The sequence below is a fragment of the Rhinatrema bivittatum genome, chromosome 5 (assembly GCF_901001135.1).
Source record: "Rhinatrema bivittatum chromosome 5, aRhiBiv1.1, whole genome shotgun sequence".
NCBI lineage: Eukaryota > Metazoa > Chordata > Amphibia > Gymnophiona > Rhinatrematidae > Rhinatrema > Rhinatrema bivittatum.
The window spans coordinates 72,625,875-72,643,640 of NC_042619.1; the positions used below are offsets into that span (position 1 = coordinate 72,625,875).

General features: G+C 40.5%; 1 protein-coding gene across 4 annotated transcripts in view; it reads right to left on the reverse strand.

Annotated features, from left to right (window-relative positions):
- CWF19L2 (CWF19 like cell cycle control factor 2) overlaps positions 1 to 17,766 on the reverse strand; it is a 664,038-nt gene that overhangs the window by 276,261 nt on the left and 370,011 nt on the right. For all 4 annotated transcript variants that reach the window (XM_029602446.1, XM_029602444.1, XM_029602447.1 and 1 more), the window contains exon 13: positions 12,952 to 13,089. In XM_029602446.1, the coding sequence (XP_029458306.1) occupies positions 12,952 to 13,089 (138 nt within the window). The remainder of the gene's footprint in view (positions 1 to 12,951; positions 13,090 to 17,766) is intronic.

Sequence of the window (17,766 nt, forward strand, 5' to 3'; positions counted from 1 at the left end):
AACAAACTTGAGACCAGGTAGGAAGGGAAGATGGGCTGCTACTTGTGTGGCAAACCTTGCCAACCCCTGAGTGCTGCTAAGGGACAGTTTCAGTAGAGACTTCCCTCTGAGCCTTCAGGGAATGACAACTAGGGTGGGGGGTTTTTATGCTGGAAAAATGTGGTGTGTTTAGGAGGGTGAATTTTGTGCCAGCAATTTCCATGGTGTATATTGTCGGGAGAGAGTAATTTCTTGAGTGCTTGATTTAATGCCTTGCAATACATCCAAAGTGCACTAATATCCACTGACAGCATATATCCTATGTCTCACTAAACAGAACATTATTTTAAAATCCCAAGAATGAAACTGGCTGCCAAACTTATAATCTATACCAATATCTCAGCAAACTGGTACAATTTAACTTCATATGCTGTAAAACAGCTATTTAGAAGTGCAATTTTACAGTAACATTAAGGCATGCCATGGTGTATATTACAATGATATTTCAGTACTTTCTGGGTGGCTAAAGGCAGAAAAACCTAGTCAACTTTCAAAAAATAAACATTTAACTAAGTCCTACCAAGCACATATTGCTGTGCATAAACTCTTACAAAAAATGATGTGAGCTGCAGAGAATAACAGCCCTCATCCCACATTTCATGCCTGAGGACTAATGTCAGAGTCTTTAGTAGCAGTTCCCCTAGTAAGATGAATGAAGCTACTACATGGGGTTTAAGGGCTTATTCATTCTCAGCTCACACTTGATGGCATCATTCGTAAACTTTCATAATTTCTCTCTTCTCTAGGAGATGACAGATTCATTTTGGTAGATATATTTTCATTTCTTTACCAAATGAAAGCATTCCTTCCTCTTCCCCAAAAGAAAAATAAGAAGGAATGAAAGAAAACAGAAAGAAGTATTTCAGCATATGCTTTTCTTAGTAAATTATCAAGCAAAACTGCCAAAGGGACTTCATCTGCTAAATTTCAAAATCTTAATGGACAGAAATGCCTTTTCTGTCAACTATTCATCATTGCTAGGATTTTCTCTCTGAAGATTCACTTGGAAGGGAAATATTATGAAAATACTGGGATGTAACTACGGTGGCATTCCCAGATTAATTAGATCAGAACAAAAGAAGGAGAGGGAAGAGGATTAGGGGAAGTTTGCAGTGGGATTAAAAATTTGACACCAGAAAAAGAAATAAGTAGGCCCGTGCTCCCCATGCCTGGAGCCCACCTGTAACCATGGTCCGCACGTGGTGACCTGATTGCGCCCAGCCAGGGGGACTCCGGCGTTGCAGAGAGTGGAGCCGCAGCACAGCTTCTTCTTCTCCCTCCTTCCTCGGTCCAGGTTGACGGTGACGCAGCCGGGCGAGGGGAGGGGGAGGAGCAGTCACGGGCTGATGATGTCTCGGCCCGTTTAAAGGGCCACGACCGAGATGATTCTGGGCTCTTTGCTCCCAGCCAGCGTTCCCACCCACCCTGTTTACCTTGTTAAACAGGAAATTTCAGGTCGATTAATGTTAGAGGTTTTATGTTCGTAAATTGTATAGCTATAAGATTATTTGGTTAATCTGTATTTGATTGTTGGTATATGCAATAGCACCTAATGTTAGCTAGCATGGCATGTTTACTGTTGTAATATGCAAACTAGGCTTAGGTAGTCACACAATGGTGAAATGTGCAATTGTAGGGTTAATGTCACAGCAGAAGAGGGGAGCAGTTACTTGGGCCAGTAAGGGCATTTCGGACACAGTGCAGGCAGGCATCACAGTCCAGGTCAGCAGTGGACTGGTGCATTGGGCGGCGCAGGGCAGGGCATTCCATATGCCTCAGGTTGGGACCCCCTTGCTTGGGGACAGGGCAGGGGCCCCGGGTTCGATGCTGCCTTGCTTGGTGGTTATGGTAGGCAGCAGAGATGGTGTGTAGACTGGTCTTTGGCAACTGCCATACCGGCTCAGGTACCAGTTTGTCTAGGGGTGTGTATATATCTACCTTATAAATGGGCTCTGACCGACGGCCCGCAAATGCACAGTAGAGAGCAGCTCTACCGCGCATGTGCGGGCCAGCACGTTGGTCAGAGCCGTGCGTGCCCAAAACAAAAAACATGGGTGATGGGGCCGCAGGAGCGGCAGCAGCCGCGAAGCAGGAGCGGGAGGGAGGAGCAGAGGCACCGCGCGCGAGTGACCCCCCCCCCCGAGATCTGCCGGCAGGAGCGGCAGGAGAAGCAGCGCCGCACGAGCGGAAAGCAGCGGCGCCGTGAGCGAGTGACACCACCCCCCCCCCCGAGATCTGCCGGCAGGAGAAGCAGCGCCGGCGCGGCGCGGGAGTGCCACCCCCCCCCCCCCCGGGGAGTATCTTGCCGGCAGGCAGCGGGAGGAGAAGGTGGTTGATGAGGGAAGGGAGAAGAGAGAGAGAGGGAGGTGACAGAGGGAGGTGAGATGAGAGAGAGGAGGGTGACAGGAGGGAAGGTGAGAGAGAGAGAGGGAGCGGGTGACAGAGGAGGTGAGAAGGGAGGGATGGGAGGGAGGTGGAGAGGGAGGGAAGGGAGGGAGGAGAGAGGAAGGTTGAGAGAGCAGGGAGGTACGGTGTGAGAGAGAGGGGAAGGAGGTGAGAGGGGGTGAGAGGGGGAGGAGGAGGGGTGAGAGGGGGGAGGAGGAGGGGGGTGAGGAGGAGGGGGGTGAGAGGGAGGGGAGGGAGTGGGAAGGAAACGGACCGAGCCCGTTGTTACGGGCTTAACGGCTAGTATATATATAATACAAGGAATAACAACAAACACGGATATTGGATAAAAAAAGCCACTGCTTTATTAACTATATATATATATATATTTATGGTTATTAAAGAATGTATCCATGCATGGCTATGGGTCACTCAGAGGTAAGGGGGCAGTAGGAGACTGGGGAGTGGGAGGGACGTAGACAGGACGACACAGTCACGGCTGCTAGAGTTAAACGGTGTATACACAACATGAGACAAAAGAGAATAATGTAGGATTAGCAATCTCTCTCATCCATCAAAGATAAAGACTGCCATGGATTAACAACATGTAATAAGACGACAACCAATACTACATCTATAAACCAAGCAATATCATAAGCTTATCCGGCTAATTAGCAGGGTATATTCAGCAGCATGGTTTTGCCGCTAAATATGCTTGGCTATTATAGAATGCATGTGATTTTGTATTTATGCTGCTTGTTTCTGTTAGGACTTATATTTGTTGTTTGGACCATTCGCCAGCTTTAGGGAGTCTTTATTTTACATTTTTCAATAGTATTTGAGCTGAAATAAATGTTTAGGATCTTAAGCCTTTTGTAATTTTTACATTGTACATTTTGTTTTTTGTGTTTTTTGATTTAATTTTTTTGCAATTGTAATTTTTTGTCTTATATGTTCATCTTATTGTTTTCATTATTGTTTATGATTTTGAATTGTTATGTTTTCTGTTTTTCAATCATGCTTCATTAAGCCCTAAGTGCCTCTGACAATACAGCTTGCAATAAAAATGGTAAATAAATAAATAAATACATACATACATAATATGCCTGCCACAAGAGGCCAGCACATTAAAATGATATATTTTGAAGGTGGCGAGGAATGTAGGAGTCTGTATTCATCCTTACTGGGAAAAGTTTAGGAGGTTTATAATCATAGGGATCAGAGGACCTGCTCCCTAATCCCTTAGGAGTTTACCGAGGTTTTGGCAACTAAAAGCCATGGGAGGATATATACACATATTTAAAATATGCTCCGCAATGAAGAGAGAAGAAATCTGCAGAGTCTGCCTTCTGATCTCCTGAAACAGGAGACATGTACATTCTGGGTCTAGACTGTTGCAAACTAGTTTATTATGGGTGTGAGTAAAGCCAAGAGTGGTGGCAAAAAGAGACACAGGTCAATAAGCAAAAGTATATAAGTATGAAAAATGTAAATAGCATAAAACAAATTTAATAGGTATAAATGGAAACCAAATATTAAACCATAAAAAAGATGTAGTCTAAAATAAAATGAATATATTAACAAACGAAATACAAAATACCAACAAGTAAAAATTATATGTATTTTTAAATCCCTAGAACAGAGAATATTTTTTCTCCACTCGCACCTCTTTCCCTTCCCTCCCTAGTTAAGAAGCAATCTAACTGTATGCCTCCAAGCCCTCTGGATCCTATTATACAGTACATACCTATTATCAGTTTATTCTTAAAAGATCTTAGAGCTTAAAAGAAAGACAAATATACTATGGTACACTACATGACAATCTATCAAAAGAAGAAAATGAAGACTTGAGATCATGGACTACAAATCCAGACATCATAAAACCTGTAGACAAGACGGAGGTGCCGCTGTAATCTTCAATCATGTTGACTATTATAAGGAAGTCAATTGTCAGCTGGGAGACGGTAAGTCTTATTTGCCACTTAGTAATGACGCCATCCCTCAGCTTCAAAACAGAATTCATAATCCCCTGTTCACTGGAAAATCACAAGGCTTTTTAACACAAAAAGAGAAATTCCTTCCTTGATGTAAAATGTCCTGTTATCCTTACCATCTGTAGTTTTCCTTAAGTACAATTATCACTTTAAAATTCAGCAGAAATACTCACAGTACTATGTATTAGTTCAGTTTTGGAACTATTATCAATTTTTATAGATGTCTTTCCAAGACTTTTTTTTTTTTTATCCAAAAATTCCACCCTATATCAGAGACTCTGTGGATATAATTTTACTTCTAGAACCTCTTCAAGCTATTTTTAGTGTACTCCTTGTCACATTTGATACAGTCACTTTATATAAACATTCCTCAAAAACAGCCTATTGAGATCATTAGAAACACACTTTCCAATAGAAAAAGAAATGTACAGACACCCACTGATCTTGTCTGCCAAATAGCTGAGACTAAACCTACCAAATTATTTCCGTTCCAAAGGATGGTTTCATATGCAGATAAAGACGTTTATTTTAAAAGTGTTATTCATGCAAAAATGCCCACATAATATGCATGCGTGAGCCGCACATGAGCAATGCGGATTTTAAAAAGCTGCAAAGTATGCACATATATACCCATGAGTACATCAAAAATAAGAGGGCGAAAAAAGGGCGGCGCATGGGCGAAGCATGGTTGTTCTAGGGTGAGGCCAACAGTTACACGGTAACTCTGTATTTTAAAACCAGAGACCACAGTGTACATTGGCTTATTATCCGAGTAACATTACTGCTGCTCCAAATGAGAAGCAAGTCTGTAGATCTCGCGTTTTAGGGCTTACAGGACTGGGTGAGAGATCTGGATCAACTGGGGGGCTGTGTAGTATGAAAAACCAGAGAGGTCTTGAAGACCTTCATATTAACTGGGCAAACTGGTGGACTAATCAGAAAAACTGGGTTGTCCCTTGCACGAGCATGTTTTAAAATTTGCCTACATACGCACGTAAAAGCAAGCAAAGTCCTAGGAAAGAATCGCAAAGTACGCTTTCTCAAGCAATCTCTTAATATTGGGCACATACTTACACGTGGGAGATTTTAAAAGATATGCGCACAAGTGCACACGGGATTTAAAACTGCAGCGTATCTCTGCTTGTGTGCCAATATGTACATGTATGGGCGCACTTGTTTTAAAATTAGCCTGAAAGGGTACAGTCATGGATGCCATAATGGCTCCTGATCTACTCAACCTATATGCAGCCCATTTTGAGAATACCCTTTTACACAAGAAATTTATTTGTGAAGACAATTCAATGATGACACATTACTACTATATGAATCCTTTAAGTGACCTACAATTGGAAATGATCATAAATCAATATGAACTTGCTTTTCTAGATTTTAATTAAACTATATAGAGTAAGCAGACAGAATACCCATTTTCAGAGCCACCTCCTGAAAACTTTAAGAGAGATTTTACCAACTAGCCAAAATTTTAAAACTATGCTACCTCTGCTCTTCCACTGATGAATATAAAAGTTAGATAGAAAGTAATCAAGAAAGCAAAACGTCAGGCAGAAGAAAGGCTTGCCAAAGATGTACAGAGAGGTAACAAATCATTTTTCAGATGCATCAGAGAAAGGTCCAAAGTGGTATCGTGAAATTGAAAGATGAAAAGGATCAATGTGTGGAGAGAGATGAAGATAAGGTGGAAATATTAAACAAATACTTCAGTTCGGTTTTCACTAAAGACAACCCTGGAGAAGGACCATCGCTAGTTAATAAGATATTGGAGGGGAGTGGAGTAGCCGAAACTCCATTTACAGAAGAGATTATATGGTAAGAACCAGGGAAACTGAAAATGGACAAAGCCATGGGCCAGATGAGGTTCAACCCAGGATACTGAGAGAGCTCAGAGATGTACTGGCGGGTCCATTGCATAACCTGTTCAATAGATCCCTGGAACGGGAATGGTGCCGAGTGATTGGAGAAAAGCAGTGGTGGTCCCACTTCACAAGAGTGGAAGCAGAGAGGAGGCTGGAAACTACAGGCCGGTTAGCCTCACCTCGGTGGTGGGAAAATTAATGGAGACTCTGCTGAAAGAAAGAATAGTAAACTATCTACAATCAGGAGGATTGCTGGACCCGAAGCAGCATGGATTCACCAGGGGAAGGTCCTGTCAGACAAATCTGATTGATTTTTTTGATTGGCTGACTAAAGAACTGGATCGAGGAAGAGCACTCAATGTGATCTACTTGATTTCAGCAAAGCTTTTGATACAGTCCCACACAGGAGGCTTGTGAATAAAATGAGAAGCTTGGGAGTGAGCGCCAAAGTGGTGGCATGGATTACAAAGTGGTTGATGGATAGAAGATAGCATGTGATGATAAATAGAACCTAATCTGAAGAGAGAATCGGGATAAGCGGAGTGCTGCAAGGATCGGTGTTGGAACCGGTCCTGTACAACATCTTTGTGAGTGACATTGCGAAAGGGATAGAAGGTTAAGTTTGTCTTTTTGTGGATAATACTAAGATCTGCAACAGACTGGACATGCTGGAAGGAGTAGAGATAATGAGAAGTCATTTAAGGAAGCTTGAACGGTGGTCGAAGCAATGTGACAAGGCAATAGCTAAAGCCAGAAGAATGCTGGGCTGCATAGAGAGAGGAATAACCAGTAAGAAAAAGGAGATGATAATCCCCTTGTACAGGTCCTTGGTGGGGCCTCACCTAGAGTACTGTGTTCAGTTCTGGAGACCATATGTCAAAAGGGATAGAGACAGGATAGTGGCGGTCCAGAGAAGGGCAACAAAAATGGTGGGAGGAGAGGTTGAAGGACCTAAATATGTATACCCTGGAGGAGAGGAGGTGCAGGGGAGATATGATCTAGAACTTCAGATACCTGAAAGGTTTAATGATGCACATTTGACAAACCTTCTCAGTTGGAAATAAATCAGTAGAACTAGGGGTCACGAAATGAAACTCCAGGGAGGATGACTCAGAACCAACGTCAGGAAATATTTCTTCACAGAGAGGGTGGTTGATGCCTGGAATGCCCTTCCGGAGGAGGTGGTAAAGACAAAAACGGTGAAGGATTTCAAAGAGGCATGGGATAAACACTGTGAATCCCTAAAGGAAAGAGAATGGAAATGAGGAAAAGAGCACATGCGAGTAACTTGCTGGTGTGGCAGTTACTACCCTTAACAAACAAGCCTTCATACTGTTGATGCAACTCATTACTGCTCTCTGCTTTAACAGCAGGGGGAAAAGAGGAAAAGGGTAATTCGTTTCAGACAACAACCAATAAGGACATGAATTTTACGGTTTGGGAAAACAAATAAGCATGGGGGTTACTTGCTGATGCACCTGTTACTACCCTTAATGAATAAGCCTTATACTTGTGATGTAACTCCAATATTGCTCTCTGCTTCAACAGCAAGAGATAACAGGGAATTGGACTCAGACAGCAAACAATAAGGGCCCTTACTTTACCGGTTTGGGAAACTAAGTATGAGGGTAACTTGTAAGGCATGGCAGTTGCCATCCCCTGATGATACTTTTATGGGGGAGACCTGTATGGCGCAGCTGGTGCTACCATAAGCTTGCTGGGCAGACTGGATGGACCATTTGGTCCTTTTCTGCCGTCATTTCTCTGTTTCTATGTTTGTAATAGGTTTAGTCTATATTACAGAAATATTGGCATACTGTGCAGACATATCTTGGATTTGATAAAGATTTCATAGTGGCAATTACAAAAGTCAGAAATTGAAAAAAATCACTTGGTTCCCTCTATTCTGTACCCATTACAAAATTATCCAAGCAACAGATACACAGTTATGCCATTTCAGATGAGAGAAATATAAGGCCCAATATTCAGTAAGCAGCCAAGTTATCTAGCTACAGTTAGCTAGATAACTTGTCACAGATACTCAGTTGGATAAATATCTCACTGAATATCTCCAATTACAATCATCCAAACCTGACCATCAATTGTTTGAAAATCATTGATTATAAAGTTATCTGGCTATAGTTAACCAGATAACTTTAGTCTTAACTGGGTATAATCAAAACAATATAGCCAATAAGTGGCAAAGTGAAGCTTTGAAAAAAAAAAAAAGATTCCTGGTTCACTGGCCCTAATATGCCCCTCTCCTCCCTCCCACCTGAGGTCCAAATGCTTAGCCCTGCTGGATTGATCCTGTAGCATCCCCTCCCCCCTTCCTAAACCACCTCCATCTAATACTTTGACAAATATAACCATTTATTTATTTAACAGTTTTATATACCGAATTTCTTGTAACAGGTTACAAATCAAAACGGTTTACATAATAACAATAACAGTGCCTCAAATAGTGCAATTACATAAAACAGAGGAATACAGAACTAGGATCATGAAACTGTTGAAACAAACCAGGGTATATATATATCGAACTTGGGCTCAGTTCCCCCCTTCCCCCTCCCCACTCCTAGGTCCCGTCGAAATTTAAAAAATGTGTAAGCTCCATGGCACCCCAACTTTGCCTACCCCCACCCTTACCCTCCTGGTACCTTAACTTCCTTTAATCTTCAGCTCGGATGGCTTCTGCTGTCGCTACGCAGCTACGCTGGAATTACAGACTTCCAAGGGATCGTTTCTAGGTAGCCGTGCTGGAAGGCCACATTTCCAGTGTAGGTGCCTAGAAAAGGCAGAAGTGCCAGGCCCAGGACGTGGCAGGCCGCTACCCTGATCCAGGCTGAAGATTAAAGGAATGGAAGGTACTGGAAGGATAAGGGTTGGGGTGGGAGGAGTTGAAGGGTCTTGGAGCTTACAATTTTTAAATATTTCAACAGAACCCACAAGCGGAAGAAGGGGGGAGGTGGGGAGAGACCGGGACCGGCCCCCTTTACTTATAGTTTTCCAAGTATTAGATGGAGGTGGCTTGTGGGGGAACTGCAGGGTGGGAGAGAGGAGGGGAGCCAGTAAGCCCACAATCTTTTACTCTTTTGCCAAAGCTGATTACAACTAAAATTATCTGGGAACATGTTCCCAAATAACTTTAGACCTACTCTCAGGCACATCCAGAGTTAGCCAAACAACTTATCCAGCTAAATCTAAATATCGGAGTTAACTGTAGCCGGATAAGAAAGGGGAATATTCAAAACTAACCCCTGAGATGGATAACTTGAGTTCTCTCTCTAAATGGCTTTGAAAACTGACCTCCCCAAGCTATGTACGCCAGTACCTTTGAACATCCAGTTACTAAAGTACTTACATTGAAAAAATGTACTGATCGCAATTTATTGTACACATTAGTCAATGTTCTTGCAAGGCAATCAGAAAACTAAGAGTTGACTTATTGGAACATAAAAGCTGTATCAAGTTAAGAGTTGTAGAATTAAAATTCTGTGGTCTAGGATTTTAATATACACACACGTATATATAATATTTACTGTTTGTATTTTATACTTGGTTTGTTATATGTATAATTATATATGTGTATATGTTTATATATGTATCTATTTTAATATACACACATATAATTTTTTTTACTGTTTGTATTTTATATTTGGTTTGTTAATACAGTATATTCCTTGCACTTTGTACTACTGGTCTATAAGGTTTTTTTTTGAGGTTCTATATTTGGTTCCTATTTACACCTAATAAATTTCATTGCTATCCTATTTGAACTTTTCATACCCATATACTTTGACCTCTGCTGTCCTTTAGAAACCAATCTTTTGGCTTTGTATGTAACTATCCTGTGGTGGCCCTTGCATCTCCACTCCTTTTTTCATTGACAACCATGGGTGTGTGTCCCACTCAAAGAAGATTCTGTTTGCCAGGGACCACTTGTGGGAATCCAGGTGTTGATTGAGTTTATTTCCCAGGAAGCTGTCCCTTTCTGCCAAGTATGTGGTTCTTAAGTCATCTTGCAAAACATGGCCCAGTTCCACACCTTGACAGCTTTCCAACACATGAGATAGATAGAGCCTGTTCCTCCCCCTTGTTCAAGTAAAACATAGCCATTTGCTGACCAAATTACACCGTCTAATTTTCTTTCTGAGAGTACAAAATCAATGTCATTAAGTTCAAATTGAAGTGAGGGGGGACTCAATGTGACAAGTGGTGTTGTCAAAACAACGCTGGCACTAAGCCAGAAGGAGGTAACCCTGCATTTTCCTCCCACCTCAGCTGGGGAAGCTAACAGGGAGGCTTTTGGGGAACTACTGGTAAATAAGAGGGAAGGTAGAGGTAGGCCTGAGGTAAATTTCTTTTTCCAAAATTGGGGAGATTGGGGGCGGGAGGGCTGTTAATCTACTATATTCTTTTATTTAAGAGGATGGGTGGGGGGGAGGAGGGACTATTGGTCCAAACTGTATATATATTTAGGTAGGTGGAGAGGACTTAGCTGGCTAGCGCTAATTATAGTACTAAACTGATGCACACAGTCTGAGTGTCTTAATTCTTAGCCAGATAGATTTAGAAAGAGTTTCAGCCAAATTTCTAGCCGGTAGAATAAGCTAAAAAGCAGCCAATTTCCAAAGGCATTTACTAACCAAACAGTGATTTACCTTGGTTAAATGGCCTGACAGAAAACTGCCTTCCTCAGAAAGGCTAAAAGTGCATGTGGGTTTCTACAACATGCACACTTTTAGCCAAGCTAAAAAAGGGGCATTCCTAGAAGAAGGGTTAGACAGGGGGAGGAAAACAGCGTTTGTGGATGTCATTTTAAAATTTATACTTGGTATTTTATCCTCGCTCAACTACCCACAAAAACAGCAGGTGTAAGCTATGTGGGCATTTAATTACTTGGGTAGTTTTTCTTTGAAAATTAGCAACAAAGTATGTGCAATATTGAAAATTGCCCTCTATATATTTAATTGTCAACAACCAAACCTCGTTCCCTTTTTTTTTTTTTTTTTTTAAGACTCTATATATTTAATAACAAACATTATACATTAGACATAGTAACTTCAGTAAACACAATACACAATATTAATTCCTAACAAGCTGTGAATCATTCATTTTCCCATTTGTCGGATACTTAATGCTACAGTTATTTTTCAATGCAACCATAATATCTTTTCAAATTAAACTTGCTTACTGGTGTAGAATTTGCAGATTGAATTTACTGTGCATTCATTCATAAAGATATTTTGTTACCTGAAAACATGGTACACAATACATCACAAAGAAGCCTCCATGAAGGAGGGCATCCTTTTTAGCTCCAGTGGCAAGATAGCTGGAGTCTCATGCAGCTACAAGAAAGCATTGTTTAAAAAGATAATCATTTTATATTTGTCTTTAAGAAGTATTTATTTGAGTTGAGCTTTAAAGTCATTTATTTTCATTTATGTATTGGTTAGCAGAGGCTAGAAATATGAATTTGTCAAGATTTCAGTAAGCATGAAATGAAAAAAGCATGGCTAAGTTGTAGAATACAATTTTGAAAACTAAGCATGTCCTACCCTATAAAGATTTTAATAATCAGTACTGATAGAGAGAGATACATGACAACTCAATATTTGATTGCTGCAAGGGTATCCTTATGAGGAGCTTACATTTAAAGCACCAAATCAGAGGGACAGCCTTATTTTTCAAAGCAAGAGAAAAAAATCTGCCCCATTATTTTATTTCATTTGAGGGAGGTACAGTTATTTTCCCAGGGAAGAACTGGGATGCTAGCACAGGACCCAGTGATCCTGAGGGAAAATTTAAAGGCCCAAGTGGCCTGAAACATCCCCTTCCCAATCCCAAACATTTCAAATCAAGCCTGGGGTCTGTGCAGACCTCTGCCCATCCCACTTCCTGCCACTTGTAGAGGTGGCAGTGACCCCCAGCGGAAAAATAAAATTGTATAAACCATGCGGCCTGCCCCTTCCCTAACCGACCCCTTAACAAGAACCCCAGCAGCCAATACCCCTCCTCTCTTCCTCCCCCTCCCCAGTTCCAAATAGTCAACTATTCTTGAGGTCTAGTGTCCCCCCCAATCACCTCCCACACCCATACAAAAAAACACAAGGTGGTATGGGGAGGCACCCTAACCTCCAACCTCATCCCCCTAAAAGATCAGTCGTGGCTAATGGGGGTCCATTTTAGAACAATCTGTCTGGCCTGCACTAGCTTGATAAACAGACCTAGAGAACCAACAAGGAAATACTATGCTTTTGGCGTAACACAAAACCAACTTTTATTAAATATGTATTATATAACCTGTAACACAGTAAAAGGATTTTACTTGTTCCCAGACTAAACAATTCTAAACAGCAATGTAATATTTATAAATCATATCTGATCTCATGCCATTTTGGAAGGCTTCTTCTTAAGTCACATTTTCTAGTACCATTTACTTTTTATTTAGGAACCAATAGGCCAATAACTCAGGCCGACCTTCAACAGGCTTGTGCAATTGAAAAGCAGAGTCGGCAAACAGTTCTTTCAAAACAACAAAAGGAAACACATCATCACATGTTGATAATCAACCTATTCTAGAAGTACTTTGTCATTCCATAATGCCAGCATCTGTACGACACATTCAAAATATATTCATAGGCAGTACATTTTACCTTAGATGCCATTCGCATGAAGAGTCTGTTTTGGTCTGCTGCAGTCCCCATCTTCTCTTTTCTGACCAAATCTTGGATGGTCTGATTATCATCATCCTGAAAGTACCTGACCCTTTCTTTATCCAAATGGGTAGCAACCTAGAATAAAAATGATGTAATGTTTTTTTTGTTAGTAACTGACATAACTTATTTCAACCTAATGACTGTCAGAGTGAAGGGCTATGGATGTCACAATGGAGAAAATATTTATTTTGACCCGAACTTTTAAAGAGTTATTTGATTTCAGAGAAGCTTAAATAAAGTAGTATAGTTGCCCTGTCAGTCCACTTGAATGCAAGGAAGAAAGGGTTAACAAGCAAAAAAAATAATATATAGTGATACCTTTATACTGGAATAAGTTAATACATTTCTTGATTAATTTTTGTGAGAGAGTACTCTCTTCCTAAGGTTCAAGCAGAATGAGCAAAATATAACCACTATATCAATGGCCTTATGATAAGAATACTAAACAGTCAATTTAGAACAGTTCAGGAATGTTAGACCATGGAAGTTAAAATGATCAAATGCTTTGGAACTCAGATGAAAGGACTTGTTTTTGTTAGTTTTTTGGGGGGTTTATAATCACAAGCAGAAATAATTTTTCTGCCTCTCTGTCTTCTCTTTACCACTCTAACATACAGTATCAAACCACCCCTACTCCAGGTCCTCTTCATACTATCATTGTAATGCATTTTATGATTTGCTGTATTTTTGCTAATTTCAACTGTTAGGACCTAAGGAAGGAAGTGTTAATTCCCAAAAATTATAATCTTATGGTTTTTTTTGTTTGTTAATCTTTATTTTCATGCAGGGAGGGTTATACAAACTGCTGTATATCAATAACAATTCCACTCCACTCAACACTAGTAAAATGCATCTTGGATGTGCCCAGTCTTGGGCCCCACACTTCAACAAAAACAATGGAGCCTTGTTCTGCAAAGATCACGCAAAGGAGCAGGGAAATAGACTAGATGACCACTTGAGATCCCCTCTAGCCCTGTCTTGCTAGGATTCCATCTCTCACTAAGACAGCACTACCAGTCAGTAAACCACAGGGTGAGGACGCAATGGAAGCTTTCAGTCCAATGAAAATGACCAGAAGAAACAGATCGGGCCCTCTAAAAACTATCCACTAACGGACCGCATCACTGGAACTCACTTCCCCCAGACCTACACCAGGATCAATGCCATCTCTCCTTCAAAAGGAAACTGAAAACCTGGTTGTTCGCACAAGCATATCGCTAAAGAAACTTTTCTACAATGCTAGAAACTTCCTATTTAAAGAACTTGCTAAATTCAGCACCTCTATAGTAACCAAATATGTTTTGCTATTTTTATCAATTGCTCTCTGTTTATCTTAATTTACCCTCTAGTTTGAACTTGTTCAATCTACCCATGTCTTTCTAAAGGCCCATGTTCTACTCTCCCTGTTTTATTGTAACTGTCTTCCTCTCTCCATGTTAATTGGTTCTCTCCCTTGTTTATTGTAAACCGATACGATAAGACTTGTCTTGAGTATCGGTATATTAAAAGAACTTAAATAAATAAACAAATAAATAAATAAAATAAAAAGCAAAGCCTCTCATATCACTACCAAGCAATTATGTCTGCTAAACAGAAACATAATGAATGATTAGCTGTGCATTTTTAGCTGGGATATGCCTATGTAACACACTAGAGGTTTCCAGGAGAAAGTGGCAAGTCTCATCACAGACTAATCTCACAACAACAAAATAAACTGTTAGAACAATTCAAGTACAACACACAACACCATACACAAGTTATAATTTAAACAAACACTTCCCTTTCTTTCTCTCTGGTTATACACTAACCACTGGGAAGACAGCTTTAACAAAATTGTTTCTACCCTAGGCTCAGTTTTATCCTAGTTTCATAACCCATCCCAAAAATAAAGAAAATGTTCACAAAACCTTAGAAATTACTCTTCATTGCCTTTAATCAAATATAAAGCTCATACAAATACTTGCGGAAGCAATGTTAAGATAGTAGAGCAGGCATTTTATGATGCAAAGCAAATAAAAAGAAAGCCTCGTTGCATGCTAAAACTTAAAATATAAAAATAAAAAAAACAGTGCACTAAATAAATGGTGAAGATTCCAAACAAAAAATAAAGAATCTTAATAAAAGCAGAATGCCATGCACCTGAATCTACAGACATATATTAGTGAGGAACATAATACAGAAAAATAGAAAAGGTCTGCTTGTTCCACTCAATTTGCCCACTCCCTGTTTGGTGCGGGAGTTGCTATTTTGTAAGATAAGTGTGTATACATTACCAAACTTATTTGTATACTTTTACACTGGATAATTGCCTCATGCAAGTGAAACTGGACTTGTCTGTTGTCTGCATTTTTTTTGGGGGGGGGGGAGTTCTGAGTGAACTGGTGGGAGTTCAGGGTGAAGTGGTAGAGGATCTAGATTTATTTATTTATTTAAAAACTTTTATATACCGGTATTAGTGGGGACATCATACCGGTTTACATTTGAACAAGAAAGGCTTGAAATTACATGTCAACAGGGAGAGTGAACTGGGAGGGGGATAACAAGGCGCAGTGTGGAAAGACAGAGTAACGTAACATTAACAGGCATAAATTAACAGTATAGCTAGTTCCTTAATATGTGATCACCAGGGGGTGGTGCAGGGAAAGGGTGGGAGGGAATCTATTCTGGATAGGCCTTTTTGAATAGTTTTCAGTTTCTTTTTAAATTTGAATAAACATGGCTCGAGGCGCAAGTGTACAGGGAGGGAGTTCCAGAGAGCGGGGCCTGCTATGGAGAGAGCACGCTCGTGAGTTGAGGCGAGGTGGGCTGTTTTTAGAGAGGGGACATGTAGTAAGCCAGTGTTGGTAGATCTGGTGGGGCAGGTGGACTGTGGGGTATTGAAGGGGATGTCGAGCCAATTGGAGTTGTGAGTGTGGATGGATTTGTGTATAATAGATAAATTAGAGATGGACTGGGTGAACTGACAGAGACATAGGCAAACTCGTGATTTCAAGTATGCACACTTTTCAAAATGGTATACTTTATAAAATACTTGCTCTGTGTATAAATCAGGGTTATTAAGCATATGTGTTATATTTTTTTATGCACCTAAAATAAAGGCGTGTATACTTATACAATTGGTAGAAAAAGTATGCATTGGAAATAATTGTGCATACAGAAACATATCCACCTACTTTTGAAGCAGAACTACGTGGTGTTTTATAAACTATGCAGCTCCCACCACACAGTTTACAAAATACTAGCACTAATTTCCGCACATCCACTTAGTTGCATAAATGCTGTACTGCAGATAATTTTGAAAGTTAAATTCCCTGTGAAAAGGTGAAGCTTCTCCTGCTTCTTTCCCAAGGTACTGTTCCAGCGTCATGATGTTGTCATGCAAAGTGGAGGCGTAGCCTAGTAGTAGGATCAGTGAGCTGCAAACTTAGGGAAACCAGGTTCAAATCCTGCTACCGCTCCTTCTGAACTTGGCCAAGTCACATCACCCTTCATTGTCTCAGATACAGATTTAGATTGTGAGCCCACTGGGAACAGGGAAATACCTACAGCACCTCAATGTAATCTACTTTGAAGTGCCTGAAAAGTGGAATATAAAATAAATAAAGCAAATCAACAAGGTTCTTGGGGCCAGATTTATTAGCTTACTCCCCCATAAAATAGAAGTCGACAAACTGGCCCCAGGATGCCTTCTAGCCTGCAGTGACCCCATGTGTTTTGGGCTGTGGCATGGTGGTTGCCCATGCTGCTACGACTACCTCTCAACCTCCTTCCAGCCAGCTCGGTGATCAACTGATCCTATTTTTTTTTTTTTGTAATCACCATGAACTCAAAAGTCAGGCATGCAGCAATTAAAATATCCAATAGCAGACTGTGGGGCTGGTAGGAAGAAGGTGTGTGGGGACAGCCTTCTCCTTCCTGAATAAATCAGGTCATTCCCTGCCAATGACCTTCAGTCAGTGCAGCCTAGCAAAGAAGGAGCACTGCTTCGTCAACAGGTTCCCTGACATCATCCTATCCAACCCCCAGGATCCACAGAGTTTTTCTTCCCAGGGTCAGCCTCCACAAGGAAAGCCATGGATACAGAGAGAGCATCATAGCGTATATTCGCATAAAGAAACCAAGAAAGGGAAGTTTTGATAGGGAGTTTTATTTCTTTTTTTTCTGGTTATTTTTACTTTTTTGGATATATTTATTTTGTCCTTTTTTTAGTTGTTTGTTTTGGGGAGTTTTTTGCTTTCCCCTTTATTTTACTTTGCAGATATACAGCTCTACTGGAGGGCATTCTGAGGAGGAAAACCCTTCCTTAACAGGAGCTCTGAAGGAGCACATCCCCTGGCCCCTAGTGCAGGCAAGATCCATAAATGCGGCCAACAGGTTAAAAAAAAAAGTTTGCCCACCTCTGCCATAGACAGAGAATGGCAGAAAAGCCTTAATAAATCCAGTTTTTAGAGGCCCCATGCAAGACAAATATTATTAAAAATAAATGTATTTTGAATCAAATACATTTATATTCAAACATATTGTTATTCATTTTGTTCCTTTGTAAAATGGATGCCTACCCTAGTGATCAAAGTGGCTGCTAATTGGATTGATTACACCAGTTAGAAAAAAAAATAGAGAAACCAGGTTATTTATTTCCTTGCATTGAAAGTGTCTCCATCTATATAATTCTTATGACTACACTGCAATTTTTAACAGAACTTCTAATTAGCTTAGACTACAGCCTTTTAAAGTTTTTTTTAATTAAATTAT